Source organism: Bos grunniens, chromosome 7 (assembly GCF_055505025.1).
Source record: "Bos grunniens cultivar Pamir isolate PY7600 chromosome 7, Bosgru_T2T1.0, whole genome shotgun sequence".
Classification (NCBI taxonomy): Eukaryota; Metazoa; Chordata; class Mammalia; order Artiodactyla; family Bovidae; genus Bos; species Bos grunniens.
In genome coordinates, this window is record NC_141171.1 from 51,550,815 (window position 1) to 51,571,347 (window position 20,533).

General features: G+C 33.7%; 1 protein-coding gene and 1 non-coding gene across 8 annotated transcripts in view; one reads left to right on the forward strand and one right to left on the reverse strand.

Moving 5' to 3' along the window:
* ANKHD1 (ankyrin repeat and KH domain containing 1) overlaps positions 1–20,533 on the forward strand; it is a 107,085-nt gene that overhangs the window by 27,312 nt on the left and 59,240 nt on the right. For 6 of the 7 annotated variants that reach the window (XM_086411988.1, XM_086411989.1, XM_086411990.1 and 3 more), the window contains exons 3-10: positions 6,370–6,526; positions 7,212–7,359; positions 8,145–8,292; positions 10,000–10,233; positions 12,660–12,754; positions 16,364–16,601; positions 16,837–17,028; positions 18,731–18,840. In XM_086411988.1, the coding sequence (XP_086268114.1) occupies positions 6,370–6,526; positions 7,212–7,359; positions 8,145–8,292; positions 10,000–10,233; positions 12,660–12,754; positions 16,364–16,601; positions 16,837–17,028; positions 18,731–18,840 (1,322 nt within the window). The remainder of the gene's footprint in view (positions 1–6,369; positions 6,527–7,211; positions 7,360–8,144; positions 8,293–9,999; positions 10,234–12,659; positions 12,755–16,363; positions 16,602–16,836; positions 17,029–18,730; positions 18,841–20,533) is intronic. The other variant, XM_086411994.1, reaches the window with a different exon arrangement.
* LOC147369487 (U6 spliceosomal RNA) lies at positions 983–1,089 on the reverse strand. Its single transcript, XR_015168716.1, has one exon. It is a non-coding gene; the product is annotated as a U6 spliceosomal RNA (small nuclear RNA).

Sequence of the window (20,533 nt, forward strand, 5' to 3'; positions counted from 1 at the left end):
TCTATGTCTGTTTCTCCATTGCTGCCCTCCAAATGAATTCATCTGTACCATCTTTCTAGATTCCATATATATGTGTTAATATAAGATATTTATTTTTCTCTTCCTGGCTTACTTCACTCTGTATAATAGGCTCTAGGTTCATCCACCTCATTAGAACAGACTCAGATGTGTTCCTTTTCATGGCCAAGTAATATTCCATTGTGTATATGTACCACAACTTCTTTATCCATTTATCTGTCAGTGGACATCTAGGTTGCTTCCATGTTCTCACTATTGTAAATAGTGCTTCAGTGAACACTGGGACACATGTTTCTTTTTCAATTTTGGTTTCCTCAGGGCATGCCTAGGAGTGAGATTGCTCAGTCATATGGTGGTTTTAATCCTAGTTTTTAAGGAATCTCCATACCGTCTTCCACAGTGGCTGAATCAATTTATATTCCCACCAACATTGCAAGAGGGTTCCCTTTTCTCCACACTCTCTCCAGCATTAATTGTATGTAGACTTGTTGATGATGGCCATTCTGACCAGTGTGAGGTGATATCTCACTGTAATTTTGATTTGTATTTCTCTAATAATGAGCAATGTTGAGCATCTTTTCATGTGTTTGTTAGCCATCTACCTGTGTATCTTCTTTGGAGAAATGTCTGTTTAGGTCTTTTTCCTACTTTTTGATTGGGTTGTTTGTTTTTCTGGTATTGAGTTGTGTGAGCTGTTCGTATATTTTGGAAATCAATCCTTTATCAGTTGTTTCATTTGCTATTATTTTCTCTCATTCTAAAGGATGTCTTTTCACCTTGTTTATAGTTTCCTTTGCTGTGCAGAAGCTTTTAAGTTTAATTAGATCCCACTTGTGACTTTTGTTTTTATTTCCATTACTCTAGGAGGTGGGTCATAGAGACTCTTCCTTTATTTATATCATCAAATGTTCTGCCTATGTTTTCCTCTAAGAGTTTTATAGTTTCTAGTCTTACATATAGGTCTAAAATTATGAAATGCTTCATAAATTTGCGTGTCATCCTTGCACAAGGGCCATGCTAATTTTTTCTGTATTGTTCCAATTTTAGTGTATGTGCTGCTGAAATGAGCACTAAAGACAGAATCCTTGACACTATTTTAACTGAAAAAAAAAAGTTGAAAATATTTTTTAAGGTTGTTTGAGAATTAAGGCCATTTCAAGAAGAATTTTTAAAAATTCTTTTCTAAATTATAAATATAATATATAATACAAAATCACATGGACCAGAGCCTTGTATAACTCAATGAAACTATGAGCCATGCTGTATAGGGTCACCCAAGACAGATGGGTCATGGTGGAGAGTTCTGACAAAATGTGGTCCACTGGAGAAGGGAATGGCAAACCACTTCAGTAGTCTTACCTTGAGGACCTCATGAACAGTATGAAAAGGCAAAAAGATAGAACACTGAAAGATGAACTCCCTAGGTCGGTAGGTGCCCAATATGCTGCTGGAGATCAGCGTAGAAATAACTCCAGAAAGAATGAAGAGACGGAGCCAGAGCAAAAACAACACCCAGTTGTCGATGTGACTGGTGATGGAAGCAAGGTCTGATGCTGTAAAGAGCAATATTGCATAGGAACCTGGAATGTTAGGTCCATGAATCAAGGCAAATTGGAAATGGTCAAACAGGAGATGGCAAGTGTGAACGTCGACATTTTAGGAATCAGCGAACTAAAATGGACTGGAATGGGTGAATTTAACTCAGATGACCATTATATCTACTACTGTGGTCAAGAATCCCTTAGAAGAAATGGAGTATCCATCATAGTCCAAAAAAGGGTCCAAAATGTAGTACTTGGATGCAGTCTCAAAATGTAGTACTTGGGTGCAATCTCAAAAACGACACAATGATCTCTGTTTGTTTCCAAGGCAAACCATTCAGTATCACGGTAATCCAAGTCTATGCCCCAACCAGTAACACTGAAGAAGCTGAAGTTGAATGGTTCTATGAAGACCTACAAGATGTTCTAGAACTAACACCCAAAGAAAAGAAAAGATGTCCTTTTCATTATAGGGGACTGGAATGCAAAAGTAGGAAGTCAAGAAACACCTGGAGTAACAGGCATATTTGGCTTTGGAGTACAGAATGAAGTAGGACAGAGGCTAATAGAGTTTTGCCAAGAGAATGCACTGGTCATAGCAAACACCCTCTTCCAACAACACAAGAGAAGACTCTACACATGGACATCACTAGATGGTCAATACTGAAATCAAATTGATTATGTTCTTTGTAGCCAAAGATGGAGGAGCTCTATACAGTCAGCAAAAACAAGACCGGGAGCTGACTGTGGCTCAGATCATGAACTCCTTATTGCCCAATTCAGACTTAAATTGAAGAAAGTAGGGAAAACCACTAGACCATTCAGGTATGACCTAAATCAAATCCCTAATGATTATACAGTGGAAGTGAGAAATAGATTTAAGGAACTAGATCTGATAGACAGAGTGCCTGATGAACTATGGATGGAGGTTCATGACATTGTACAGGAGACAGGGATCAAGACCATCCCCAAGAAAAAGAAATGCAGAAAAGCAAAATGTCTGTCTTAGGAGGCCTTACCAATAGCCGTGAAAAGAAGAGAAGTGAAACGCAAAGGAGAAAAGGAAAGATATACCCATTTGAATGCAGAGTTCCAAAGAATAGCAAGGAGAGATAGGAAAGCCTTCCTCAGTGATCAATGCAAAGAAATAGAGGAAAACAATAGAATGGGAAAGACTAGAGATCTCTTCAAGAAAATTAGAGATACTAAGGGAATATTTTATGCAAAGATAGGCTCAATAAAGGGCAGAAATGGTATGGAACTAACAGAAGCAGAAGATATTAAGAAGAGGTGGCAGGAATACACAGAAAAACTGTACAAAAAAGATGTTCACGACCCAGATAATCACCATGGTGTGATCACTCATCTAGAGCCAGACATCCTGGAATGCGAAGTCAAGTGGGCCTTAGAAAGCATCACTACAAAGCTAGTGGAGGTGATGGTTCCAGTTGAACTATTTCAAATCCTAAAAGATGATGCTGTGAAAGTGCTGCACTCAATATGCCAGCAAATTTGGAAAACTCAGCAATGGCCACAGGACTGGAAAAGGTCAGTTTTCATTCCAATCCCAAAGACAGGCCATGCCAAAGAATACTCAAACTACCACACAATTGCCCTCATCTCACAGGCTAGTAATGTAATGCTCAAAATTCTCCAAGCCAGGCTTCAACAGTACATAAACGGTGAACTTCCAGATGTTCAAGCTGGTTTTAGAAAAGGCAGAGGAGCCAGAGATCAAATTGCCAACATCTGCTGGATCATGGAAAAAGCAAGAGAGTTCCAGAAAAACATCTATTTCTGCTTTATTGACTATGCCAAAGCCTTTGTGTGGATCACAATAAACTGTGGAAAATTCTGAAAGAGATGGGAATACCAGACCACCTGACCTGCCTCTTGAGAAACCTGTATGCAGGTCAGGAAACAACAGTTAGAACTGGACATGGAACAACAGACTGGTTCCAAATAGGAAAAGGAGTATGTTAAGGCTGTATATTGTCACCTGGCTTATTTAACTTATATGCAGAGTACATCATGAGAAACGCTGGGCTGGAAGAAGCACAGCTGGAATCAAGATTTTTGCGAGAAATGTCAGTAACCTCAGATATGCTGATGACACCATCCTGATGGCAGAAAGTGAAGAACTAAAGAGAATCTTTGATGAAAGAGGAGAGTGAAAATTTTGGCTTAAGCTCAATATTCAGAAAACAAAGATCATGGCATCCAGTCCCATCAGTTCATGGCAAATAGATGGGGAAACAATGGAAACAGTGTTTCCATTGACTTTATTTTTGGGGGCTCCAAAATCACTGCAGATAGTGACTACAGCCATGAAATTAAAAGATGCTTACTCCTTGGAAGGAAAGTTATGACCAACCTAGACAGCATATTGAAAAGCAGAGACATTACTTTGCCAACAAAGGTCCGTTTAGTCAAGGCTATGGTTTTTCCAGTAGTCGTGTATGGATGTGAGCTTTGGACTCTAAAGAAAGCTGAGTACCGAAATTGATGCTTTTGAACTGTTGTTTTGGGGAAGACTCTTGAGAGTCCCTTGGACTGTAAGGAGATCTAACCAGTCCATCCTAAGGGAAATCAGTCCTGAATATTCATTGGAAGGACTGATGTTGAAGCTGAAACTTTAACACTTTGGCCACCTGATGTGAAGAGCTGACTCATTTGAAAAGACCCTGATGCTGTGAAAGATTGAAGGCGGGAGGAGAAGGGGACGGCAGAGGATGAGGTGGTTGGATGGCATCACCGACTCAGTGGACGTGAGTTTGAGTAAAGTCTGGCAGTTGGTGATGGGCAGGGAGGCCTGGTGTGCTGCAGTCCATGGGGTTGCAAAGAGTCGGACACGACTGAGCAACTGAACTGAACTGACTGAAAACAGAATGAGATGTATTAATTTGATTGTAAAGGTTTATGTATACTTGTCAGGATTTACATATACTTTCAGACTTTCACTTGTAGTTTTACAAATGCATGATTTTTTTTTTAAGTTAAATAGGTTCATATTAACAAATCATAATTTTCCTTTTTTTAACTTTTCTTTTTTGGACTTCCCTGGTGGCTCATATGGTAAAGTGTCTGCCTAAAATGCGGGAGACCCAGGTTCGATCCCTGGGTCAGTAAGATCCCCTGGAGAGGGAAATGGCAACCCACTCCAGTATTCTTGCCTGGAAAATCCCATGGACAGAGGAGCCTGGTAGGCTATAGTCCATGGGTTCACAAATAGTCAGACACGACTGAGCGACTTCACTTTTTTTCACTTAATTTATTGTGTTCATCCTTCTATAACATTATATGTTGATATTTTTAGGTTATTTCCAATTTTTTTATATCACAAATACTGCTATAGTTTATATCCATATATATCCATGACTTTTCTTGCTTGTGCAAGTATCTTCATAGGACAGAGTTTTAGAAGGTGATACTGCTAGGTCAGAGGATATTTTTGCATTCAAAATTTTGATAACTTTTATCAATAGAAATGTCAAGTTTATGTCAGTATACCTTCCTATCAACTGTTTGAAAGGGTCTCACACCTTTGTTCTTTTGGTCAATTTCATAGTTTGTGTTCAGTCAATGTTATCAACAAGTTGTGTGGTAGTTCTTTATAAATGATATAAATTAATTGTGTGTTAATTTTTCCAGTTTTTATTTTGCCTTAATTTTATTTATAGTGCCTTTAATTATATAGAAATTTTTATTGAAAATAAACATGTTTAGTATCCCATTTACTAATTTTTTACTTTATAGCTTTCGTGATTTGGTCTCATGCTTAGAAAATCCTCCTTAACATCAGCAATAGAAGAATACTACATAGTATAATAGTACTTTTCAGATTTCATTTAAGTCTACCAGGTTTTTATTTTTGTAAATGGTATGAATTTGAGATCTTACCTAATTTTCAAATAGCCAACTTCTGAACAGTGTTTAGGAAATAAGCTCTCTTATCTCCATTGATTTGAAGTGCCACCTGTGTCATATATTGAGTTCACAAATAATCCAGGATCTTGGGGGCTCTATTATATATCCTTGATAGAATTATTTTTCTGTGCAGGTGTCATACTATCATACTGTTTTAATTGGAGAGCATCACAATGTCTATTTTTTCTCTTATTGTGCAATTTTTCCCTTCTTTTTTTTTTGTTCTATAAATTTTTATTGGCTATTTTCCTCTCATTTTCAGCAGTAACAGGTGGTGATATTATCAACAAAGTTTTCTGTTACTGATTCCTCACTGAATCTAGAGAAAAAGATTTATTGGCAGCCTAGACCAACCAGATTGTGAGCTCTGTAAGGACAGGAGCTACGTTTTATTCCTTTATGTCTGGTACATTTAAAAGCACATAATAAATGTAAAATATGATAATTTATTTTAATTTACCATGTTTACCCAGAAAATGGTTCTAGGTGGCTGTTCAATCAAAGGAAGAAACTGTTGGATTGTTTGTTGTAATATTAAAGAATATTTCCTTCATTACTACTAAAAATATCAATAGATAGGATCTTATACTTTAGATCTGATGCTGTAATTACACTTTGATAGAAATCTCATCCATTTTTTTACAGTAAGCATTAAGTTATATTTGGAGTTAGGTAGAGGACAAATTAGTGTTATGTGAATTGTAAAGATGAAAAGACTAAAACATAGGTAGTTATGAATGGCCTTTTGATGTTAGTGGCAAAATTTAAATTGTCAGCCTTACACATGCATTTTGCCCTAGATAGTAGTGTTAAGAAATATAATTACAATTTATACATTAATGCTTCTTCTTTCCCTGCACCATCTAATTGATGCACACTGAAGGAATTGGCAAATTGTCAACTGCTGATGGTAAAGCCTTTGCAGATCCTGAGGTACTCCGAAGACTGACATCCTCAGTAAGTTGTGCATTGGATGAAGCTGCCGCTGCACTGACGCGGATGAGGGCGGAAAACAGTCACAGTGCAGGACAAGTAGACACGTATGTGTTTAATGACTTCTGCTGAGTATTCAATTCTGTATCTGATTTTCATTTCTAATGAAGTTACTTACTCCAAAGGTTATAGTTGAAACTCTAAACTGACCACCTGAGTAATAATAAATGAAATGGGTTGCTAATGCAGTAATCTAGGTCCTTGCTATTCAAACATGGCACTTGGAACTAGCAGCATCAGCATAACCTGAGAACTTATTAGAAATGTAGAATTTCAGACCCCACTTGGATCTACTGAATCAGAATCTACATTTTAACGAGAAACATGGGCTGTTTGTATGCACATTAGAGTTAGAGACTCACCGATTTTGTTAGTCATTCTGCAATAAAAATTTTATTCAGATTTTCATCTTCTATTACCTCACTATTACCGAGTAAAATTTAAGATAAATACGTCTTTGGGAATCATAACATTAGTTTAAAAACTTGTTCATCTAATGCTTTATACAGTTTATTTAAAACTTAATATGACATGACAATGTGACAGCTGTTTTCACATTTACTTATTGCTTTCTGGCTTGGTCCACATACATGAAAAATTAGTATGCAAATAAATATTCAAATAATTTTTTTCTTACAATATCATCATTTTTCTTTGTATAACTAACTGTATATATTTAATACAATTCATTATCATAGGACCTTGAGTTTTTCTGTGTTGGTTTGTTTTCAGTCGCAGTCTGGCAGAAGCTTGTTCTGATGGGGATGTGAATGCTGTTCGTAAACTGCTAGATGAAGGCAGAAGTGTAAATGAACATACTGAAGAAGGAGAAAGCCTGCTGTGTTTGGCTTGTTCAGCTGGGTATTATGAATTAGCACAAGTAAGCAGAAGTAATCTTTAGTGATCAGAATTGTGGAAGATTTTGATGTTTTATTTATTTTTATCATTAATAAAAAAATCATCATTAGAGACCAGGGTCTTTCCTTTTTTGGCAGTAGGTTAAATAGAAACTGATACATAATTAATTTTTGTTCTCTGTGCATGCAACTTGTCATGGTCCATTTTTTCTGCCACTTACTCAAAAATAGTCCTAATGAATGAGAGACACATAGGGAAAAAAAGGAAAGGAAAAAAAACCACATAGAGATAATATTAATAATAGTAAATTTTAAACTTGCCATTAGAAATAATATACAACTATAATGAAAAATGTTGATTTACTTTCATTCCATCTGGATTATCCCAATTCTTTTTAGTTTTTTTTTCTGTTAGAGCAATATTGGGAAATAGCCACGTGTTTACCAATTAGTTTCTGTCTTGTGAATAGGTTTGCTGTTCTCTTGCTAGATAATCCTAAGCATAATACAATTTTTTTGACAGTAGCAGTTAAATTTTATAATTGGATGGTTATATGATTACCTCTATGGTTATATGATTATCTCTACTTTACTTAGAGATAATATGTAATGGTATTATAAAATATAACATTTAACCAGTGTTTTTTTTTGAGCAGTGAACACTAGCATATTTTCCCCAAAGGTGATTATTTTTATTTTTACTTGTCTCCATTCTAAAAGAGTATCTTCCCAGATTCAGTATATTACCTAGAGTACTATTAATTGTAAGAATTGACAGTTTCTCTCCATGTGCCTATGTGTTTTAAAGGTATTGCTTGCTATGCATGCTAATGTTGAAGACAGAGGGAATAAAGGAGATATAACTCCCCTAATGGCAGCATCTAGTGGAGGTTATTTAGATATTGTGAAATTGTTGCTTCTTCATGATGCAGATGTCAACTCACAGTCTGCAACAGGTATGTCGAAAGTGATGTGTTCATTTGAGGAAAATAAATTGATGTGAATAACTATAACCTGAGAGAGAAAAAAATTTGATTCCTAGGGATAGTTGGTTGTAAATATACAGAAAAATCGTAGCCATTGTTTAGAATTTCTGAGTAAAATATAGATTAATTTGTTATCTTCAGAAGTCTTTGGAATACTCTTACATTCTGTTTGATCAGGATTGACAGTTTTTCTGCTGGAGACAATTTCTTTGCCACAATGATATATAATGTTTTAAAGAGGCAAATTAATGAACTGTATCTTTCACAATTCTTTGTCTCATTTAAATAGCAACTACCTTGTATATATTAACCTGAGAGTCAAAACCTTATAGAGTTTTTTATGTCAAGTGTACAGAATGCATTTACTAATAAGGTATTTTCCTGGCAACATGAAAGCTACTCTAGTAAGGTTCTTTATTACTCTCGGTCATATGTCTTGCTGCTGCTGCTAAGTCGCTTCAGTCGTGTCCGACTCTGTGCGACCCCATAGACGGCAGCCCACCAGGCTCCACTGTCCCTAGGATTCTCCAGGCAAGAACATTGGAGTGGGTTGCCATTTCCTTCTCCAATGCATGAAAGTGAAGTCACTCAGTCGTGTCCGACTCTTCGCGACCCCATGGACTGCAGCCTACCAGGCTTCTCCGTCCATGGGATTTTCTAGGCAAGAGTACTGGAGTGGGATGCCATTGCCTTCTCCGCATATGTCTTGAGTTGCAGAAAATATACATTTAGTAATGAGATTCCTAAATCGCAAGCAAGCACATGGTTTAAAAAACAGTTTCAATAATGAAAACATATCAGTGTTCCATTAAGTGACATTTGAGTATATGTTAGCATACTTAAATAAATGTTAAATGCAACCTAATTTATTTTTAAATGACCATGACTTCTTAGAAGGGATTGTAGGTCACTTTGCTGACCATTTTGCCATAGTTGTAGTAAAATTAATATCCTTAATGTCTGAGACTGTTAAAACAGTTGAATTCTGAACAACTTTGGCTTTGAAATGATAATTTTCTTGCTGAGCCTTTAAAACAGTCTTCTTCAGTCTCATACTATTGGGTAGTTAAACCATTTCCCTACTCCCTTTAATAATAAAAGTCCTCAAAACAAATCAAGAAAGAAATAAGTGGCAGATCAAAGAATAATGACCTTTTAAATAAATTTTTATTTTGAAGGAGTTAAGCTGAGGGAGATTTATTTCTGTCTCCTTGGGTCTCATAAATGTAGGCTAAACATATATTTCAGAAAGAAAATGTATCTAGAACAATGAATTGTATTATGAATAAATGTTTAAAGATAAAGGAGAAGTAAAAGAAAATTAAGAAATGAATACACATAGAAAATGTTAAGTGTTTCTAAGTTGTGTAGTGTTGTAAGAAAAAGCAATACTTTGATACATTAGAATATTTTATTTTAAAATATATTGAAGTAATTTTTCAAGATGACAATCTTATTTTACAAGCTAAGGAAATATGAAGAGAGGTAAATTGGCTCATTTATAATAAACCTTTTAATTAGTGATAAAATTCAGATGATGCTTCTAACCAATACAATGAAAAACTTGAGATAATAATTGTAGTGGTTTATGTAAGGTAATTGAAGCAATAGAACTAGAGCAGTAGTATAATAGGAATTGTATCAGTTTTATCATAATCTTTAATTTCTTTTCGTTAGGCAACACTGCATTAACTTATGCCTGTGCTGGAGGATTTGTTGATATTGTGAAAGTGCTACTTAATGAAGGCGCAAATATAGAAGATCATAATGAAAATGGACATACCCCCTTAATGGAAGCAGCCAGTGCAGGTCATGTGGAAGTTGCAAGAGTTCTTCTAGATCATGGGGCAGGCATCAACACTCATTCTAATGAATTCAAAGAAAGTGCTCTTACACTTGCATGCTACAAAGGTACTCTATAAATGTATATATGTTTATAGAGTTTTTTCATAATAACTTTGAATATTTCAATATTTGGATACTGAGTATGAGTTAATTTTTTATTGTTTATACTTTCCCTGTGCTATAAAATTATCTAGCTTCTGAGACATTATATAGAAAGTCCATTTTAGCCTGTATTTCCTATAGTATAGTTTCATAGTATATGTTTTCTTATTATTTTAATTCAAAATTTACTCAACTAGCTATAAAGTCAACCGAAATTCTTAGCACAGACTTAGAGGGTTTCCATTCTTTAATAACTTTTGTTTTATATGATTTTTCCAATCTTTATTTCAAAAATAATACACACTCAAATAATAATAGTCACATGATATATAAATCCTAAAAAACAGAATAGTGTAAAGAAATTTTACAATGACATATAATGTTACCATCTAAATATTTAAAAAGCATATAAACAATATTTTAGTATAGTAACTTCCAGCGTGTTTTTTAGGTATATTTATAAACAAATGTATACACACTTGAGTCTTAACAACTTGGGTTTGAACTGCACAGGTTCACTACATATGGATTTTTTTCAATAAATATGTACTGTAGTACTAAACAGTTCAAAGCTGGTTGAATCCTCGGATATGGAACCATGGATACAGAGGGCCAACTGTGATGTGGATTTTTGACTGTACCCTAACCTTCCACATTGTCCACAGGTCAAAATGTATATATACATTTTAAAAACTAAATGGTCATACTCTAACACTTTTATAGTCTGCTTATCACGAATACTTCCCCATCTCAATAAGTATTTTTGTAGTACAACTTTTGATATTCTCATGGTATTTCACTATTTTAATTGGGAGTAGATTTGGCTGCTTTTGTTACAAAACCTAAATTAATAATGATTTGAACAAAAGAGAAACTCATTCTCATTTATATAAAACAATTCTGGGAATTCTCTGACAGTCCAGTGGTTAGGACTCCATGCTTTCACTGCCGAGTGCCAAGTTCAGTCCCTGGTGGGAGAGCTAGGATCCTGCAAGTGGTGTGGATTAAAAAAAATTTTTTTAAGTTACAAAAATAGGCTATCTAGAACTGAAAAGGCAGTTCCATTTTTATTAAGATATCAGCATTCTGCTCCACCCATCCTAGTGTGTGGTTTCTGTTCTCAAGGTTACCTATTATCTGTGCTCAAAGATGGTAGCTAGGGCTCCAGCAGTCCATATTCTAGGAAGGATGCAAGGGGTAAGGGCAAAATGAGGAATGCCTTCCAACGTCAGCTATCTTTAAGGAGTCTTCCTGGAAGTTCTGCCTTGTAAGTCCCTCCTACATCCCATTGGCTACACATAGCAGCAAGGGAGACAGGAAAATGTAGTCTTTTAGTCAGGCATGTTGCCACTGAGATGAAATCAGGATGAAAATGAAAGAATGGATATTGGGTAGGGAATTAGCAATCTCTGCCAAATACATCAAATGGATGCACCATAACTGCCTATTGTTGGACACTTGAATTGTTCCCAGTTTTTCACTATTATTAAAAACACTGTGATAACATCCTTGTGCAGACATCTTTGCCTAATCTCTGATTATTTCCTTAGGATAAATTCCTGGAAGTGGAATTGCTGGGTCAAAGGGTATGGACATTTTTAAGGCTTTTGATACATATTGCCAAATTGCCTTCTAGAAAGGTTGAACCAATTTACACTCCCACCAGCAGTGTTTGAGAGTGCCCTTTACCCCACCCTACACCCTCACCAACACTGGGTATTATCATTCTTTTTAATATTTGCCATTTTGATAGTAAAAAATGGTGTCTCATTTTAATTTGCATTTGTTTAGTAGGAAGGTTTAATATATTTTTCATCAGTTTAATATTCATTTTCATTTCTTTTTTTTGAATTGCCATTTCATGTCCTTCATCCATTTTTCTACTGGAGTGTTTGTCTTTTTCTTATTGACTATTAAGGCTTTTTATATACTAAATGTATCAAGAAGGTTGAAATTATTTTAAGTGGAGTTTTCTGTGCCTGCTCATTGCCACAGTGAGTTTATGGTTATTGTTTTAAAGCTTTATTTCTGAAAAATATGATCCAAACGTACTTTACTTGGCATTCTGTTCTATTTCAATGTTTTGATTTATAGTTTATATAGATTAAATCAAAGTATAAGTATTACCATTTTATTGCTTTACCTAGCTTGCATTAATGTGCTTTGGACTAATTTGATCTTTAAAACCTAGATAAGACCTTGATGAGAGCCTGCTTACTATTTTGGATTGGCTTTGTAGAATTGTTGATTTATTGAATGCAAAATAAGTTCTCTTATAAATTTTTGTATAGACATCTGAAAGAAAAATATTTCCCATTTTAATACTTATATATTAAATTGATAGTTCTTGAGAAATATAGTTTTAAAATTTGTTTTCTTCTTTTTTTAAGGCCATTTGGACATGGTTCGCTTTCTGCTTGATGCTGGTGCAGATCAAGAGCACAAAACAGATGAGATGCACACTGCCTTAATGGAGGCTTGCATGGTAATTTTAAATTGCACTTGAGATTATATGGGACGAAAGAGTCATTATGTATTTAAGCCTTTGAGAATTATTACTATTTTTTGGAAAAATTGTTATGAGATGGTGAGGAATCTGAAAATTTTGTACGTTATTAGAGGCTGAAGGGGATGTGTGCAGTGTTTAGCTTTTCATAGTAAATCTATTGATGTAGGAAATCATACGAAAGGCAGCCTTAGCTATGTTATTTCCAGCACACTCATGTACTTTTATTTTCTTTCCAGCTTTCTCATCATGGTAAAATACACATGTCATAAATATAATTAAGAGGATTACCACTACCATACTGTTTTCTACGGCAGTATATCTTCTAGAGAAATGTCTATTCAAATCGTTTGCCCATTTTTGAATTAGCTTGTTTTCTGTTGATGAATATTAGAAGTTCTTTATATTGTCTGGATCTTAATTCCTTATCAGATATATGATAAATATTTTCTCTCATTTCATGGACTGCCCTTTTACTCTGTTCATAGTCTCCTCTGTGCACAAAAGTTGTGCTTTTGTTGGTTTGTTTTTCAGAAGTCCATCTCATCTATTTTTGTTGTTGTTTCTTGTGCCTTTGATACCATATCCAAGAAGTCATTGCCAAATCCAGTTTCATGAAGCATTAGTCCTGTGTTTTCTTATAGTTTTAGCTCTTTTTTTTAGGTTTTTAATCCATTTTGAGTAAATTTATATATGATATTAGGTTAAGTGTTAAATTTCACACTTAGGCATGTGACTATCTGGTTTTCCCAGCATCAAAATTAGAAAGACTGACTTTTCCCATTTGAATCATCTTGACACTCTTATCAAAAATTATTTGACTGTACATGCAAGGTTTATTTCTAATCTCTCTGTTCTCTTTCATTGGCCTGTATGTTTGTCTTTAAGTCAGAACCACAAAGTTGTAATTATTGTAGCTTTGTTTAAGTTTTGACATCAGGAAGTATGAGTCCTCCAGCTTTGTTTTTCTTTTTCAAGTTGGTTTTGGCTATTCAGGGTTCCTTTAGATTGCATATGAACGTAATGATGAGCCTTTAATTTTTGGTTTCACTGATTTTTCTCTGTTTTTCTATTCTTTTTAAATTTTATTTATTTATTTTTGGCTGTGCTGAGTATTCATTGCTGCACACAGGCAGTGTAGTAGTTGTTTTGAAGTTCTTTTCTTCTATCTTGTATATCTGATTCAATTCTGGGTCAATTTTTATTATTTTATGTCTTGAGGTCAGTCACCTTTTCTTGCTTCTTGATTTGTCTGTTTTTTATTGTAAGTCATATGCTGTAGATGATCCCTTTTCAAGGCTCTGGATTATCTTGTCCTTCTTTTAAGACTGTTAAATTCTGTTCTATCAGGTACTTAAATTACCAGTGAATCACCCTGATCCTATTGAGGCTTAATTTCAGCATCGCTTTTACTCCTAGGTCTTTAACTCTTTGGTCCTAAAGATGTTCATTCTTTGTTTAGGCTTTATTTCCTTGGGCCATGGTTTGGAAGATGCCTAAAGAGAAAAAGTTAGAGTGAATGTAGCACTTATCTCATATGCTTCCTTCTTTCAGTGATTATAACTCTAACCCTAGCTTGGTTGCTGTCCAGTGCCTCTAGTAGTTTTATCCCAATTTTTATAGTTTGTGATAGGAGGGTAAGGCCAATCCCAGCTACTGCTCAATGGCTAAGACTGAATTCTTAGAATTAAAAAAAAAAAATTAATATTGATATTAGGCCTTTAAGAGTGGATTATTATTATTTTATTTATTTATTTTTGGTTGCTCTGGGTCTTCAGTGCTGCACGGGCTTTTTCTCTAGTTGAGGCGAGCAGGAGCTACTCTTTAGTTGCAGTGCGTGGGCTTCTCATTGTCGTGGCTTCTCTTGTTGCAGAACATGGGCTCTAGGGCACTCTGGCTTCAGTACTTGTGGCCCCTCAGCTCTAGAGCACAAGCTCAGTAGTTGTGGCACACGGGCTTAGTTGCTCTGTGGCATGTGGGATCTTCCCAGGCTATAGATCGAACCCATGTCTCCTGCACTGGCAGGTGGATTCTTTACCACTGATCCATCAAGGAAGCCAAAGAGTTGATTGTTCTTAGTACGTTGTTAGATGCCCAGGGGCCTGGGGGAGGTGGGAGGAGGAATGGGGACTTAGTGGTTAATGGGAACAGAGTTTCCTTTTAGGAAATTGAAAAATTTGGGAGATGGATGATGATGAGAGTTGCATAACAATGTGAATGCATTTAGTGCTGCTGAACTGTACAGTTAAATATGGTCAAATTATTTTTGTTTAAAGAGTGGATTATTCTTTTTTAATTTTATTTTCGTATTCTTTTTTCCTTTGTTAGAAATAATACTGCACATTAATATTTAAAAAGTTCTTAGCACAATTTCGCTGTTAAGGTCTGTACTCTAGATATGTTAGCACAATATACAAAGAATCTTCAAAAATTAAATTCATACAAAACAGTTTCTTGGGAACCTAAAGAAGCTGGGTGCAATAGTAGTTCCCTGATTTGTGGACACTTATAAACCCTTATTTTCTTTTAAATTAGGTGTATATTTCAGATACCAAATAACTCAATATAGGAATTTGGTAAAAATGTGTTTTATTTTAATGTGAAGTATTTGTTCATATTAAAGCTAAAGTGATTATAACTAACTTATTTATTTAAGTATAATAAAACTCTAGATAGATACTGAAACCTAATATTTAAGGTTTCTTTCATTAGTTCTTCAGTAAAAGAGTTTCCCAACCTTATAAAACCTTATTTTTCTACTCTGTTTACTTTTCATTAGCAATATTGGGTCATTTTTTAAAATAAAGAACAACATACCAGCTCTATCTTTATTTTCCACAGGAGTTAAGACCCATAAAATTTTGAAGCAAAGAATTTGAAATTAAAGAAATGTATTTATGATGATAAAGGGGTAGAATGGGTACCTCCATGAGAATATTTTGTTAATTGCCTATCTATGCAGATAGGCTCATGGTAAAATTATTTACAAGTGAGTAATTTTTGCATCTTTGTAAAATTCTTTGCCTTATTACAACAAACTAGTGATAAGAAAAAATATAAGATAGTATCAGTCCACAGGGATTTACCTTGGTGATATAATCCCAAATGATAATGACTTCACAGAATTTGTTGTTATTTTTTCTCAGTCTTTGTTTCTTAAATAGATGTAACACAATTTCTACACTTAAACATGACACTTAAGTTTGAGGCTATAGCTATATTTGACCCTGGCTGTAGTATAAATAGTAATTATTTTATTTTGAGTTACTGATGACTATGGATTTAATACTTTTTTGAACTTCAGAGAATGTAGAAATTAAAAATTATTTGAAATTGTAACTGTATGTACCAAGTTTGATTCTTATGGAAAATTTTGGGCTTACTCTAAAGTAAGGTAAAATAATTTTAATGGACTTTTGATAAGACAGATTTCAAAACTTCTCAGATGTGTATGATAATATATGCATCTAAGCTGCCTCTCCTTTTCTTCCCTCCTGTCTTTCCACAATCTGTTGCTTTTCTTCTCCCACTTAAAAAATATCAAAACAAAAATTCTTTTCTTCTTGTTTTACTTCTGAAAATCTGCAGGATGGACATGTAGAGGTAGCACGTTTGCTTTTGGATAGTGGTGCTCAAGTGAATATGCCTGCGGATTCATTCGAGTCGCCGTTAACTCTGGCTGCCTGTGGAGGACATGTTGAATTGGCAGCTCTGCTTATTGAAAGGGGAGCAAATCTTGAAGAAGTTAATGATGAAGGATATACTCCTTTGATGGAAGCTGCTCGGGAGGGACATGAAGAGATGGTGGCACTACTCTTAGCGCAAGGTAAAATAGTTCTACTTCTTTAATTAAAAAAATCAATTTCCTTTGAATTTTTGTGTCAGTATCACTGAAGTTTATTACAACTAAGATATTGTTTGCATTGATGATAAAATAAGTTTTCAACACCCTGGGTGGAACACCAGAAACAGAAAAAATAAGAGATAATTATCAGAAATCAGAACACTTAATTGTAAGTCTTTTGTAACTATAGTTTTATCTATTTTTATGCTTTTCCCAGGAGCAAATATAAATGCTCAGACAGAAGAAACCCAAGAAACTGCTCTGACGTTGGCTTGCTGTGGAGGTTTTTCTGAAGTTGCAGACTTCCTGATTAAGGCAGGGGCTGACATAGAACTCGGCTGTTCCACACCTCTGATGGAGGCTTCTCAGGAGGGACACCTGGAGTTGGTTAAATACTTACTGGCTGCTGGTATGTGGCTTTAATAATGCCTTTTGGAGAAAGAATTTTATATTGCTTTTCATAACTTTAACAATTAACTCTATTTTTTTCATTTCTACAAAGGTTGAAAAACAGCTCCACAATTTAACTCTCATCTTAGGCTTTTAAATCTCCAAAAATGTCTTTAAAAAAAAAAAAAGTTTTATAAAGTAGTTAATGTTTGCTTAGTGATGGTAAGACTTCCCGTTGATCTTCTCTTTCCATTGAATGATTTGTAGTTTCTGAAGGGGAGAAATTAGCTCCTTCTACAGTCTTTCAGTAAGAGAATATAGGGATGACATAGAGGTTATAATTTGATAACCTCTATAACATTTGACAATGTCATTTCTTGACATTTCTTCTCAAAAAAAAAAAGAATGAATGAAAAAGTGGAAATTGTTTTTTGGCAGAAATATTTGGTCTTTATATAAAATAATTTGTGCTTTATATATTGTGAAGCAGTAGTAAGAAATCAGTGTTTTTACATATAGTTTTATATAGAGCAAGTTAAGAATATATCAAAAAATTGATATATATATATTGATCCAGGCAGATGTAAGCCTTTATATTTCCTTTGAAAGTAATTTTTTTAAATCCATGTCTAGTAAATTGTTTAAAACTTGATGTATAAGGAAATTAATGTATAAAGGGAAATGAAATATTAGCAAAACTTTATTGATCCTTTTTGGGCTTTCACTGTTAATTTGATTATAACCAGCATCAATTTTTCCTTTGAATTATTATTAAAATAATTTATTAATCCAGATCATTAATGGTTTGAATGATTGTTTAGATTTTGAACCATTGCACAAACCAACCATACAAGCTGACCTCTTCCTTGGCTCAAAAATTATTATTTGCTATAGATAGTATATGTATGTATATTATTCAGTTACTGTTCTCTCATTATTTTCTGTAATTGTCTGTGTCCTATTTAAGAGTCTTTCTTCACCAGTCTTCATTCTTCCCACATCCCTCTAAGTAGTCATGGTATTGTTAAGGGACTTTTAAAAAAAGGAATAAATAATGTTAACTAAGAAATCACTGGATATCAGACATTCTGCTCAGCTCATGTGTTCTCTCTATTAATTACCATTGGCCACTGGTCTAGTAAGAAATATTACACACATCTTATAGATACAAAAACTAATGTACAATCATGTTACATAGCTTCTCTAAGCAAATCAAGCTAATAAGTGACAGGGCCAATATTCGAACTTAGAGCTCCTGACATTGTCTTTTCTATCATGTCACCATTAATTCTCACATTTAGCAACTTTTGCTAATTTGAAGTGGGTAATTTATGAAACTGTCTCGTGGCTTGAGAATCACTTTTTATGTAATCATAAAAAGTATTCATAAAATTTTTCAGAAGAAACTAAAACTACTGCCAATATGATTTCTGAAAACTGATATTTTTTGTATTTTTTGTTTTAGCAGCTCTTTTATTTCTTAGAGTATATCTTACTGGGGATATATAGACAGACTATTATAGTTTTTAGTTGTTTGGTATAGTTTCTTTATGGCTAAAAGCATTTTTTCAAAGCATTTTTAAAGGAAAATTAGGATTCTTAAAATATATTCTGATGTTTTCATATTTAGAGTTTATGAGTTTCACCAAATTATAAAATCAAATTATCTAATATAATTTTAAAATTCACAGAATAAATGTGTAATTTTTTTTGCTTGCCAGGTGCTAATGTTCATGCTACAACAGCAACAGGAGACACAGCTTTAACCTACGCTTGTGAAAATGGACACACGGATGTTGCAGATGTTTTACTTCAAGCAGGGGCCGATTTAGTAAGAGATTTTTAATTTCACATATTTTTGTATGAATGTTAATTCCTTTATTTTTAACATTTAGAAAACACTAGTAAAGCAGATCAATAGTTTGCATGCTTTATATAAAATAACTTGAAAATCTGGCTACTTGTTCTTAGTTGTTGCATTTATTAAATGTATTTGAAAATAATTTTTAAAAGGGCATACTGTTTTTTTCTAGGTAAAACCATTTATTTCTTTCTTTCTCTCACCCAAGTCCCATTTAACATTCCTGAACCTTTTTAACTGCCCTGTATGAGTTATAATGCAATGATTTGTTTATAGAATAGAATAACCGTTCAAATCACTGAGTGATTTTCTTATGTTTTTCTAATCAGTTAGACATTTAAAATAAAACTACTGTCATCTTCCTAACAACATTATAGAGCATTTCATTCTTTTTCTATTATTTTAATATCTTCTATTTTGGCTTTTTAAAGTTTCAAATTAGATGGCAGGTTCATAAGTATAATAATCCTTACAACAATGGGAAATTGTAAAATAATATCCACTAGAAGGTTTATGCTTCTTGCTGAAATGTTTGCCTTTTGTGAGAGTATTTTAAACTGCTTTCTGAGGTTTCTTCCACAATTCCTTTATGTATTTCTTAAAAATCTATGTGAGGCACACATAGTTAATAAATGTTGTAGACAATCAACTTTACTAATTTCCCTTATATAGAGAAAACTTTCTAAGTATTGTCTTTTAATCCATTTCTTGTAACAGCAGTTCCTCCCAAAATCCCTCAGAACATTGTGGAAAATAGTTATTAACTAAAATAAGAATATAGTGTAATTATGCTATTTGTTTATCATGATTTCTACTACTACTAACTATGGTAATGATAACACTAGCATTCATTCTCATTAATGAGGTTCTGCCAGTTAGAATTTCTAAGAGGTGTAATTTTTGTGTTTGAAAATTATGACAGGTATGTTAAATAGATCTTAATCTTCTGCCTTCCTTAAGAGTTGCTTTGGGTCGTCTATAAAAATTAAGAATTGAAGTATTTGATCACTTGAAATAAATAGGATAGAGCATAAAAGCTTAGATACTAGAAGCAAATTTAATATTCTTATCCTCTGAATTCTTATAAAATTCATTGTTCTTCCATTTTTCCATAGCAAAGTCACTTCCTTAATTTATTTGCTAGGAGTTCTTCTAAAAATATTAAATAGGAAAAAGAAAAATTACCTGTTAAATGCAGTATAAAGTATAGCAAAACTTACTGATTTTGACAGTTAAAAATTTGTTATGAAATATTTTTAAATGTCTTATAGTCCTCTGTAATTAGGTCAGTTGCTTGTGATTAAAGTTCCTTAGAAGAATTTCATTAAACAAGCAGATAGATTTTCATTTGTCATATGTTTACATTCAAAATATAAGATTAAAAAATGACTTAGATAAATATTTATCTTAAGTACAGAGCTAATGCTGTTATTCTAACATAATTGTTTTCTACTTTGTAAACCATCTTTGTATTCATATTTATATGTAATTATAATTAAATTATAATTTCCAGCTGTGTGTTCTATCATAATCTTTTCCTTATTCCTACATATTCTCTATGTTTGTAACTTGTCCATAATATTCCATCAAGTTGATGAGCCATCATCATTCACTTATTATTGAACTTTTACTTTTTATATTTCACTGTTGTAAATTATTAGAT